Raw genomic sequence first — 12,027 nt, forward strand, 5'->3', positions numbered from 1 at the left:
TATAAACAAAGTTAGGATCATTGAATTGTTTAGATTGGAAAAGACCCTTAAGATCATCGAGTCCAGCTGTTAACCTAGCACTGCCAAGTCCACCACTAAACCATGTTCTTAAGTGCCACATCTACTAGTTTTTTAAATACCTCCAGGGATGGTGACTCAACCACTTCCCTGGGCAGCCTGTTCCAATGCTTCACAACCCTTTCAGTGAAGAAATTTTTCCTAATATCCAATCTAAATCTTCCCTGGCACAACTTGAGGCCATTTCTTCTTGTCCTATTGCCTGTTACTTGGGAGAAGAGACCAACCCCCACCTCGCTACAACCTCCTTTCAGGTAGTTGTAGAAAGCGACAAGGTCTCCCCTCAGCCTCCTTTTCTCCAGGCTAAACAGCCCCAGTTCTCTCAGCTGCTTCTCATAGGACTTCTTCTCTAGACTCCTCACCAGCTTTGTTGCCCTTCTCCGAACATGCTCCAGTACCTCAGTGTCACCCCTGTAGTGAGGGGCCCAAAACTGAACACAGTACTCAAGGCGCAGCTTCACCAGTGCTGAGTAGGGCAGTACAATCACTCCCGAGTGTTGCTGGCCACGCTATTTCTAATACAAGCCAGGATGCTATTGGATTTCTTGGCCATCTGGGCACGCTGCTGGCTCATATTCGGCCAGCTGTTGACCGATATCCCCCAGGTCCTTTTGCACCAAGCAGCTTTCCAGACACACTTTTCAAAGCCTGTAGCGTTGCACGGGTTTGTGGTGATCCAAGTACAGGACCCAGCACTTGGCCTTGTTGAACCTCACACCACTGGCCTCGGCCCATCGATCCACCCTGCCCAGATCCCGCTGCAGAGCCATCCTACCCTCAAGCAGATCAACACTCCTGCCCACTGTGGTGTCACCTGCAAACTTACTGAGGGTGCACTCAATCACCTCGTCCAGGTCATTGATAAAGTTGATAAAGATATTAAACAGAATAGGCCCCAGTACTGAGCCCCCGGGAACATCACTTATGACTGATCGCCAACTGGATTTAACTCCATTCACCACAACTCTTTGGGCCCAGCCATCCAGCCATTTTTTATTTTTTTTTTACCCAGCAAAGAGCACACCCATCCAAGACATAAGCAGCCAGTTTTCTCCAGGAGAATGTTGTGGGAAATGGTGTCAAAGGCTTTCCTAAAGTCTAGGTAGACAACATCCACAGTCTTTCCCTCATCCACTAAGTGGGTCGCCTTGTTACAGAACGACATCAGGTTAGTCAAGCAGGACCTGCCTTTCATAAACCCATGCTGACTGGGCCTGGTCACCTGGCTGTCCTATACATGATGGTTCTCAGATGATCTGCTCCAGAACCTTCCCCAGTGCTGAGGTCAGACTGACAGGCCTGTAGTTCCCCAATCCTCCTTCCTGCCCTTCTTGTAGATAGTCATCACATTTGCTAACTTCCAGTCAACTGGGACCTCCTCAGTTAGCCAGGACCTGCTGATAAATGATAGAAAGTGGCTTGGTGAGCACTTCCGCCAGATCCCTCAGTACCCTTGGTTGGATCCCATCTGGCCCCAGAGACTTGTGTGTGTAGCAGGTCATTTCCTTAATTGTTTCCCCTTGGATTATGGGGGCTTCATTCTGCTCCCTGTCTCCCAGCTCAGGATGCTGGGTAATGGGAGAATACTCGATCTTACTATTAAAGACTGAGGCAAAGGCAGCACTAAGTACCTCAGCCTTTTCCTCATCCTCGGTCACTATGCTTCCCCCCAACATCCAATACAGGATGGAGATTCTCCTTAGCCCTCCTTTAGTTGCTAATGGATATGTTGCACGTATCTCAAGTGACAACAACTGAATTCAAACATACAATACCTGATAGTAAAATTTAAGAGCAACTGTTGAAAAACAGAATTCAAGCATTGTACAAGAAAAATAAGTCCTATGTCATCACTTTCCATATGCTACATATCTGCATATATGAATTTATACATGCACAAAAATAGAAAGTTAGAGCTATCTGAAAATTCAACAATTCAAAGAAGAAATGTGAAATTCAGTGGAATGAAAAAAAGATGTAACTGCCCTGAAAGGAAACATAACCATACTGCCTGAACAACTGTATTCTGATTACTTGTTATTCTTAAAATCAGAACTTTAAAACAAGAACTTTAAGAGCAGTCTAATATGAGCTATAGAGATAAAAAGTGAAATATTTTATTATCATCATCAAGAACTGCATCTTTAAAGATACTAAAAATAGATATTGAAATACACGCCATCCAAAGCGACGGCAGTCATTTTTCACAATGAATAATCACTTGCAGTGTTAAAAATTTGAGTGCCTCATTTTTTCTGCTATTTCTTTTTAAAATTATACTTACTGGTTCTTGCTATACTTTCCTCCAACACACTAAATGCTTTTAAAGTAGGTGCTCTCTCCTTGTGAGCTCACTTGTGCCCTAGAATCACACCTTTGCTTTCACACAGCTGTCCACCCCTTTAAGCCCTTGGGGGCTCTATTTTATTCCCCAGTATCTGGTATTTCATTACTCTTTCCTCAAAGTTTTCCACTTAATATTTCAGAGCATACAAGACATAAAAGGAACGTGCTCACAGCTTTATACAGCTTGCCTTCTACCAAATTCCTCCACGAGTCACCAAAAGCCAATACTCTGCACAGAGGCAATTAAGATTCAAAATTCTTTTAACATCTTGTGGAATGTCCTGTAAATATTGGCGTAAGTTTTGGGTGACTGAGTTAGTCGTGAGTGGGGAAATTATGAACAAGTTAGACCATCCACATAAGCCTAATTAAATCTTTATACTACTCCACTGATACGAGCCCTGTAAAAGCCACGGAGATCTTCTGTTGTTTAAAAACCCAAACCATTAGCACCCTAGCTTTTCTTCTCCCTCCATTAAGTAACTTGCTATTTTCAGAATGCTTATAGCTCACCAAACAGTTTATGCAGAGATGGTCAATGCAGATGCACAATCACTGAGAATGTGAGATCAATTTTCTATGAGCACATTAAGCAGCTTCCACAACCTGAGATAGCTTGGCCATCTCCACACTAAACTGCTTAGTGACTTAAAAACATTGATGTAACTTTTAAAGAAAGAAAATACGCTGGTAATACATACTAAGAGGGTCCAAAAATTACATTAGTTTTCTGTACTGAAAACTGCACAAATGATAAAATGTGTGTATCTTGTAACCAGTCTAGCCGGCAATTCAGACAGGGATTTTTCTGAGGATAAATTATTCTACATCTGGAAAAAGAATTAGGAAAGATAGTTAAGAGGATCATTTGAAGCTGCATGAAAATACACATGCAATTCTGTATCATTTCATTAAGCTTTTTATCTAGCTCCTACTCATTTTGAAAAACGCACTAAGAAGTGTGAAATTTTACACTTCTATGCTAATAGGAAGTGTCTTTTATCCTCTCTCCCTTCACTCTACACTGGGCAGTTGTCTTTCTAGCTCTCCTGTACATCTCCGCAGTCCTCTCTTCTATTCACATTGTCCTCTTCTCTATTCACATTTACTACAGGGTCATCCATTCTTCACCTTCGCCTTTATTCTCTTTCTCCTCCTCTACCCCACCTCTGTATTCATTCTGCAACCTACAGTATATACCCTCCTATCTGACTATTTTTCCCTGTGGTACAGAGTTTCTTGCATCTCCACCTGATTTTCCACTACATCCTGAATTTCCTTGCCTCCAATCATTTTCTCTTTCCTGTAGTAGGAAAAGCAGTAGCAGGATTTAAGTGCACAAAGCTTATTATCCAACCTAAAGGTAGTTAATTCAGAGTTCTATTGTAAAAACAAGGGCTACTTCACAACTATAATTCACGAATTTTATTCCAAACATGAATAGCACAGAAGACAGCTTTTTCCTCCACCCCACACAGAACCTCATTGAAATGAGCACTTCTCAAGCTTGACAGTATTTCATTTAAACTACTGTTGAAAAATTATTTCATTAAAAGACATTCAGGAGACAACTAGCAACAGCCAGAAATTAATTTGTAAATCCATGCCAAAAGGAAATAATTAATTCCTTGCACCTGGTCATTAAAACAGATTATACATTCTTTTAAAAATAGTTAAATAGTTATCATATAATTCAAAAGACACTTCCAGTGAAAGAATTTAAGTGATAATACTCATTTTCCTGGCAGATATTTACAAGTTTCCCTTGCAAAGGAAATCCAAGAAAATGCACTTGATTTTGAGCAAGGAGGGGTTTTTTTATGTTTTTATGATATTTACCTTTGGATATCATGTTCAATTGATGTATTTTGTGTAATCAGACTAGAAGTAAAAATCCCATTTAGCTTCAGAATGAAACTCTGCATCAAGCATTTTCCTCTAATCCTACCGCAGCATTTACAGCACTGGAAAACTCTACCCAGCAGTTCTCCGGAAACAAGACAGCAGCATTTTTACACATTAGTCCTATAATGTCTTCAGACTGTTGCTCATGACCAGACTGCTAACTGTATGTTTTCTGTAAGTCTAGCCACATACTTGAAAGGTAGTGATTTGGGTATAGAATATGCAGCAACTTAAAGCATAAGAGCAACGGGTTTTTTTATTGGCTGCCAACTGTTAAGGAAAAGCTGACCTACAGCTCATTTGTTATAAAACCAGCTCAGGAAACTATTAACTTCTCAGTCAAGTCTTTCATTCTAAGCCAGTAACTCAAATTTCTCCTAAATTGTAACGATGTTAGCGACTACTGCCTGCTGATGACCAAAGCTAAACGGATGCTCTGGGTTCTTTCCATGAGAACTGCAATTCTCAGACACAACTGGGGGGACAGAGAATCAACTGCTCCTCCAGAGTGATACGCTCTCTTTTTTAAGCAGCACTTCGACAAGCTGATGGAAAAAAATTTTTAATTCCATATAATTAAAGATTTCAGTCAAGTCACCATCAGCATCTCACCAAATTACCCTGGAGAAATTAAAAAGAACTATATCAATACAATGACTTTTATTCTTTTTTCCTTCTTTTTCTAAGACAAGAAAGATTAATAGTGTGGCTTTTTTTTGTGAGGAGACCTACTTTTCATTAAATCATGCTGACTGGCATCATTAATGTTTTTTAACTGGCTGTTCTTTATTGATATAGTCCCAAATTACCTGCCTTCTTATTTCAAGTCAGAATGAAAACAAACTAAAGGATTACAATTCTATGGGTCATCGCTTTTTATTCGTTACAAGCTTTAGAATTACTTCAGTAGTTCTCCAATTCTATGAGATTTTCCTTGTTTGAGATCTTTAAAAGTTATTGTTGCTGAATCAGAATTCTCTGCTTCATAATTTTAAGACTATAAAACTACCTGAGGCCTGCTGACTTGACTAGCTGATCCCACTGAAACTGTCTTTCGTTACTTTCTATTCCATTCATAACATCACAAAGATTCAACCTCCTCTTCAAATAAGGCAGTTTCTGCATCATTACTTGCTTCATGTTATAAAAACTTTCATTTACAACTGCCTGCCTTGATTTTTTTTTTCCCTATAATGCTGCTTTAAGTTTTATCACTATCCCATCTCCTTCAGATTAGTCTCACGTTTGCTTGGGGAAAGACGATACGCCGGATGGCCAACAAAATGTGTTTGGTACTTGTAGAACTGTGGGGTCTGGGCACATCTGATGAGGTTTCTGAAGTATACCTCTTTTCAGACAAAAACCTCTGGTAGGAACAACGCCCCTGGCTCTCGCTTGCTGGACTGAACACAAGCACAGCGAATTTAAAATCCAGTTTTAGGGCTTAAGGAAAAATAAAAATAATCACAGCTTCTTCTCTCCCTCCAAACCCACTCCACACACATACTGACACTTTTATATCTGGTTACCCCTCACCAATACCCTTAGGACTAGGTTATGTCAATTTTCTCTATTTCATCTTAATTACGACTAGAAAGAAAAGGAGATATAATGGTGACTGGCACTGTAGTAGCATGACAGTTGGTTTCCCTTAAGGATACGCCAAACTAATAAATCGCTGTTGCTCACACCTCCTTCCTCTTCTGCTGTTCATTCACATTTCTTACCTGAAACTAGGCTTTGACACTTCTCTGACTGCAAGGAAAGCTGATTTGACCCACTAAAACTGCAGAGAAATAACCAAGCAATGAAAAGCAAATTTATTGCGATGGCAAGATTTCTGCTTGGTTAGTGAACTGAACTGGCTTATCAAGATTTCAGAAAACAAGAGAACTGGTACAAGAAAGGGGGAGGAATAGTCTTCCCCTTTTAGTGCTGAAATGCTGTTAAATCAGGTCAGCTGTAACACAAAACTGCACCTTTAGTTGCCGATTGCAAAACTCACCAGAGTGATAAGGAATCAAATCGTTCCAGAGGGAGAGTTAAGAAAGTAATCACAGGCAAAGGTCTCTAATCTCAGGCTCTCCTCTCCAAACGTACCTCATCCTATATTATGCACCTGGTTCACTGTTCTCAGAAAACTAGTATTTTTCCTCACTCTTTTCTCTCCAAAGGACGTGGATCCGCACTCTCAAAAACCATGCAGCAATGGCTACCTCTCAGCCCTAGAAAGACTGCAGGTGTGATAAGAGCCACCCAACCAAGAGACAATGCTGGGAAGAGGTGGCAAGATACGGACATGTTTTGAGGCAAGGGGAAAAATGGGAGATGAGATTATTAGCTGTAACAAGTTTTTTTTGAACTGACTATGACTTATTTTAACCAGACATCCCCGTTGCATTAATCTGTATGAAACAAGCTCTTTTGAGCTGCTTTCACTAAAGAGATGAAACCCAATCCTGATCCATTGGTAGCTAAGGAACAAGCACCCTTCAGGTCAGTCATTAGACCAATCCTGTCCATCGGGAGGTACCACAGCAAGGCACACAATCCTGCAGAGAGAATTCAAACTTTAAAGGACTTTGCTCTGCACTCCTTTTTGATCATTTTCAGAATCAGGAAGAAGAGACAATGAGATCTGCATCTTGCAGTGCCAGCATCATTTTGGTGGGGGGGATATCTGGGTAATGTTTAAGTTTCGCTTGCTTCTATAGGTCAAAAATCTTTGATCTGGATTGGGTTTTTTTGTGTGCGTATGGTTGTTTGTTTTTTTCCTGCATACCTCCAATGCAAATTATAATCCTTGGTTTCAGTAGAACCATGTAATAGGAGAACTGTATTCTGGTTTTCCAGATACACTGTTGTAATTGCAACGTATATGTGTGTGTGTGTGTATAGTTATGTATATAGTGACAGTTTCTTTCTGCAGAATCCAACAAATCAGACATTTCTTTCTAGAATGATGGTTATAATGAAAATAGTGAGGAAGACAGATTTTCATCTTTATTTATATGATATTATTGACTTAAAATAAGTACACCCCCACCCCGTTTTGAAATGAATGATTAAGATACTAAAATGTCCAAAGATTATTGTAAATGCTAACTTTCCAAGCTGCACATTCCATTAAATCCTCAGCACATCAAGTCTTGATGAGGAGGGAAGAAAGTTCTCATATTTTAAGATTTTATTTCCTTTTTTCAATCTTTCAAATGCCAGCCCCCCCCTCACTCCCATGGACACCAAAGCTGTGTCTCAAGACATTTATGATTTGTAGCCACTGCTAACTGTTATGTATAACAGTACTAAAATCATCAACAACTTTTTACTCCAACACCGCAAGAGACCATTAGACATAGCATGTACTGATTGGTAAAATCTACCATGTTTAAGCACTGATGATTAAAAAAATACATAATTCTTGCAAATACTACTATACATCAGCTGAATTTTGTATGTTGGTAAAACAAAAAAATCATTACTAAAACACAAGGAGAAATAAAATTTACCTACCTTTCTGATAGAAGAATTTTCGATAGTAATATGCACCAAGGTCTACATGTTCAACAATGTATCTTTTCACTCTGTCCAGATGTAAAATCAGATTCTCCTTGGGAACTTCCAGAACTGCTACTCCGGCATTTGTGCAATGAGAACTGAGAGTCGACTCAAACGAGGCACTTTCACATCCACTGAAGGAACCTGAATTAGATTTGGAAAGGCTGATCTTCCTCTCCCCTTCCCCACCAATTTCATTACGAAAATAAGGACAACTCATCACAAGTTCATTGCTTTTATCATCCCCCTGGTCCATATTGAGACTTCCTTTTGAATTCAGGTCTTCAGTGCTGCCCATTGGAGAATTAAAACTTGCAGAATGCGACAAGGGGCCAGAGACAAGTGATGCGACAGCAGCAGCAGATGCACCTGTGGTTGTGTTCCTTCTTTTAATGACATTATGCCTGTTGATTGCTGCTTCATTTAAATCAAATAAAATACTCTGTACATCATAATGAGCAAAACACTTTGGGCAAGTCCAAGGCTTGACGCTATCTTCTGACCTGTTATCTTCAAGATCTGAAGACTTCCCAAGCTCCCCTTCACCTTTGGCATTGCGCAGCTTACGAAAAATGGACGAATCTCCCGTCTCTGATTTTGAGCGCCTCTTGAGTGGCTTCTCCCTTTCCTTAAAGAGTCTCAGGTTTTCCCTTTGAGTAATAGGTCCATCTATCACATCTAGAGAGAATTCTGAACCCTTGCTTCCACTGGCAATCAGGAGTTCACTGAGCTTAGATGTGGCTGGGCTTCTCTGATCAGATTTTTCATCTTTATAGCCCTTCAGTAAGTCAAAAAAACTTTCCCCTGAAGTTCCCTGCTTATCTATGGAAGATGTGCTGCCATACTCCCTGTGCAGAGACGGTCCAGATTTAAAAGTGGGTGAAATACATTCATCAAAACTATCCACATCAAGCTCACTTATGGTAATGTCACTGTTGCTGCGCTGTCTTATTCTGCGAAGAGCTTTCCTTGGGGAACTGGGATAGACATCAGGTGTAAGAAACCTGGAGTCTAGATTCTCAGATTGTCTGGTCTTGTTTTTAAGTGTGCTCTGGATGCTCTTTAACATGACGGAATCACTAGCATTCAGGTTAACAGAGCTTCCCTGACTCCCAGGACTGCTTTTAGAAGACATGCTGTCAAGGCAACTTGATGTTTCAATATCTTGACTAGATCTGCTTGCTTCCTTGATGTTCTCCTTCCTTGGGGGCCAATCGGCAATCCTTGCCCTGACCCCCATTTTAGGGACTCCAGGGGTAGAGGTAACATGATGGGAACTTTCATTCCGAGGAGGTCCAACTGGCGCCATGACTGCAGATCCTAAGCTGCCGTTCTGTGACCTAAATCGCCTCATATAAAAGTCATCCGAGTGGACTTTTGAGGTGCCATCTGTTCCGACTGATACCCCAGTGGCAACAGCCCTTTCGGTCTGGGACCGCTTCAAGCTGGTCATGATCTTTCAGTATGTTCGACCTTAGTAAGTTCCAAGAGAACACACACTCATTTCTGCTTTTTAAATGCACAGTTCTCTTTTGGAGAATAGTCTCCAAAATATACAATGGTTGCATGAGATCTTGATCATGGACATTTAAGGACACAGTTAAATGCAGGACGTCTAGAAAATTCAGATATTCAGTAGGTTTTGATAAGCAATAATTTCCTTTAACTTTTGCATTTTAAGTAGCTGCCATGCTCCAATACATTCAAATTGTTTTAACATCACTTGTGCTCCAAAATGTCAGAGTTGTAATCCAATCGCTTATGCTTCTTTTAAGCCTAGAAGAGAAAGAGGGAGATAAAAGCATTAATCATTTCATATATATTTTTTTGTAACTGAACCTATCAAAGTAATAATTACACAGAACTAATATTTCTAACAAACGTGCTTTTAAATCTTGTCGATCATCATCTCAAAAATGCAGAGCTGTGTTATATGGTGCTGAAGAGTTTTCTAGGTATTGTTGGTTTGCCTTCTGAAAAAATACTTTTTAGTTAGGTTAGTGGACAGTTTTACAAAAGGTAAGTAGGGAGCTAATTTCCTCAGCTGAAGGACACATACAGCATACATTTCCTGTAGAAACTATAGAGGAGCCAGATGAGGACTCCAAATTTTGTTTATAAACGCTTTAAAGAATTTACCATTTAAAGGTCATACATCCTTGGTTGCAATTAGGTATTAACAATGTCTATTCAACTTCTCCATTAATGTAAATAACTATGATATGCTAACAAAAAAAGGAAGGAAGTTAATTAGCAAAAAGATTACAAAATTATAATAGAGAGAATGGCTGTCAGTAACATTTATTCTGTGTTTTGCACAGCCTTATTTGCAGATTAGATGGATAGTCCAGAAAGTACGTATTCCCTCTGCCCAGATTTCACAATATGTATAAACACATACTTTTAAATAACTTGAGACGAAAAGTTCCATTTACTTCCCTGGCTAACAAAACACTGTCTGCCACAGCTCCTGTATGATCCAGCTTTACAAAGCCATGGAAATTAAATGCTTTCCCATACCTCATCAGTACCGAAGTGATTACAAAGCAGTTAGTATACTACTCTTTGAGAAGCTAAAAAAAATAATCCACAAAACATTCCTTGCTGGTAGAAGACAAAAGCATGAGACTGTCAAGATAGAATCTTGCATTGCTGTGTACGTCCTTTAACACAAAGAAGTTAATAATTTTCAAAGGCTGAACCAATTACACAAAATGTGGCCTTTAAATATTTGCCAAATGTGTGCAGAGAGATGCTGCTGAACCAGCATCGTGTTGACAATAGAGTATTGTTTAGGAATCAAGGCTTTCTGATGCTTCCAGGGAAACTAGTACTTTCTGTAGTCTCTTCTCAAAACTATGGAGTAACTTTGCTCCACACTAATTAAATATTAAGCCAGGGCACTTTCTGCCTCCAAAGGCAAAATGTTTTAACTTCACTTGCCATAGACAGCACCTCTTTGAAATAGCTGCTATTTATATAAAGCTGAACACATAAGGAAAACTTAAAAATGCAAGTTGAATGCATCACATACAACAAGAGCGGTGCAAGTGATCTAGGGTATTATTGTATTTGCACAGCTATTTACTAAGCACAGTTACTTTCCTTCTAATTCTGCTACAATGGTACTGCTGAAACAATATTTTTTTTCTACCCATGTAATTAGAATAACTTTAGAAAGGCAGTCTATCCATGCAGCTGTTGCAAAACTACTCAGTTTTCAGCTGTAACTTTTTACAAATTTCAAATGCTCTCCAGTGTAAGAGCTGATCAAGCTGGTGAAACAACTTCATGGACGAATCACATCAAGGAAGGAAAAATGCCAACACTGTGCGCCATCGTATAACCTAATGTTCTGTCTTGTGCTTTTCAACGGCATCATAGCAAGTATGGTTTATGCAATAAACTCTATGAAATGGGAACATTGCATAGCCCTTTCTAAAGAACTATATAGACTTGCTTTTATAGGGAGAATGGAAGTAAAATAGAATAAAAACTGATAAGGATTTAAAGGCAGGAAGACGACAGGCTAAAAGGGTTAGTAAAGGAAGAGTCCAGCTGAGGGTGGAACACAAAACAAGCAGAAGTACAAGTGACCGCTACCACACACTCCTCATAGCCTGCAATGAAAAGATTTCTGCCCTTCACTGTTCCTCTTTCCCCATCAATATCTCTGAAAGAAAAGTATACATCGCCTCCCCCTCAAGTGCTGGTCCTTACAGAAACAGATAACCTACTAGTACAAGTTTCTCATTAACTTAAGGGCAGAAGTCCACACAGTAGCCCTAAAAAATTCTCAAGCCTGGAGTTAACCATATAAGCTACCCAGGTGTTGTGTCCTGTCCTGCCTCCCCCCAGTTACTTTTTTTTACCTTTAATAATTTCAGGGACAACCATCCTAAATAAAGATATATAGCCATATAATCATATATAAGAAAATAAGTACTCTGTGGAATTTATTCTTGACCTGTTATATGTACGGTACAGTCATTAGTTACACGACAACACAGTACATTTTTCAAAGGAAGTACTTTCTCTGTTCCTGACTCAGCATTAAGGATGTCTCACTTTGGGGACCAGCTGTTTCATGTTCTACAGGTTTTTGCAACCGTCCTTTTTCATCTGCTGTAGCAGCTGGAA

The 12,027-nt window shown here is 39.7% G+C and overlaps 1 protein-coding gene across 22 annotated transcripts in view; it reads right to left on the bottom strand.

The window, feature by feature from the left end:
* SIPA1L1 (signal induced proliferation associated 1 like 1) overlaps positions 1-12,027 on the bottom strand; it is a 219,458-nt gene that overhangs the window by 67,889 nt on the left and 139,542 nt on the right. For all 22 annotated transcript variants that reach the window (XM_074584794.1, XM_074584793.1, XM_074584792.1 and 19 more), the window contains one exon: positions 7,843-9,663. In XM_074584794.1, the coding sequence (XP_074440895.1) occupies positions 7,843-9,340 (1,498 nt within the window). In that variant the 5' untranslated portion in view covers positions 9,341-9,663. The remainder of the gene's footprint in view (positions 1-7,842; positions 9,664-12,027) is intronic.

Source organism: Larus michahellis, chromosome 4, assembly GCF_964199755.1.
Source record: "Larus michahellis chromosome 4, bLarMic1.1, whole genome shotgun sequence".
In the NCBI taxonomy this organism is placed as follows: Eukaryota; Metazoa; Chordata; class Aves; order Charadriiformes; family Laridae; genus Larus; species Larus michahellis.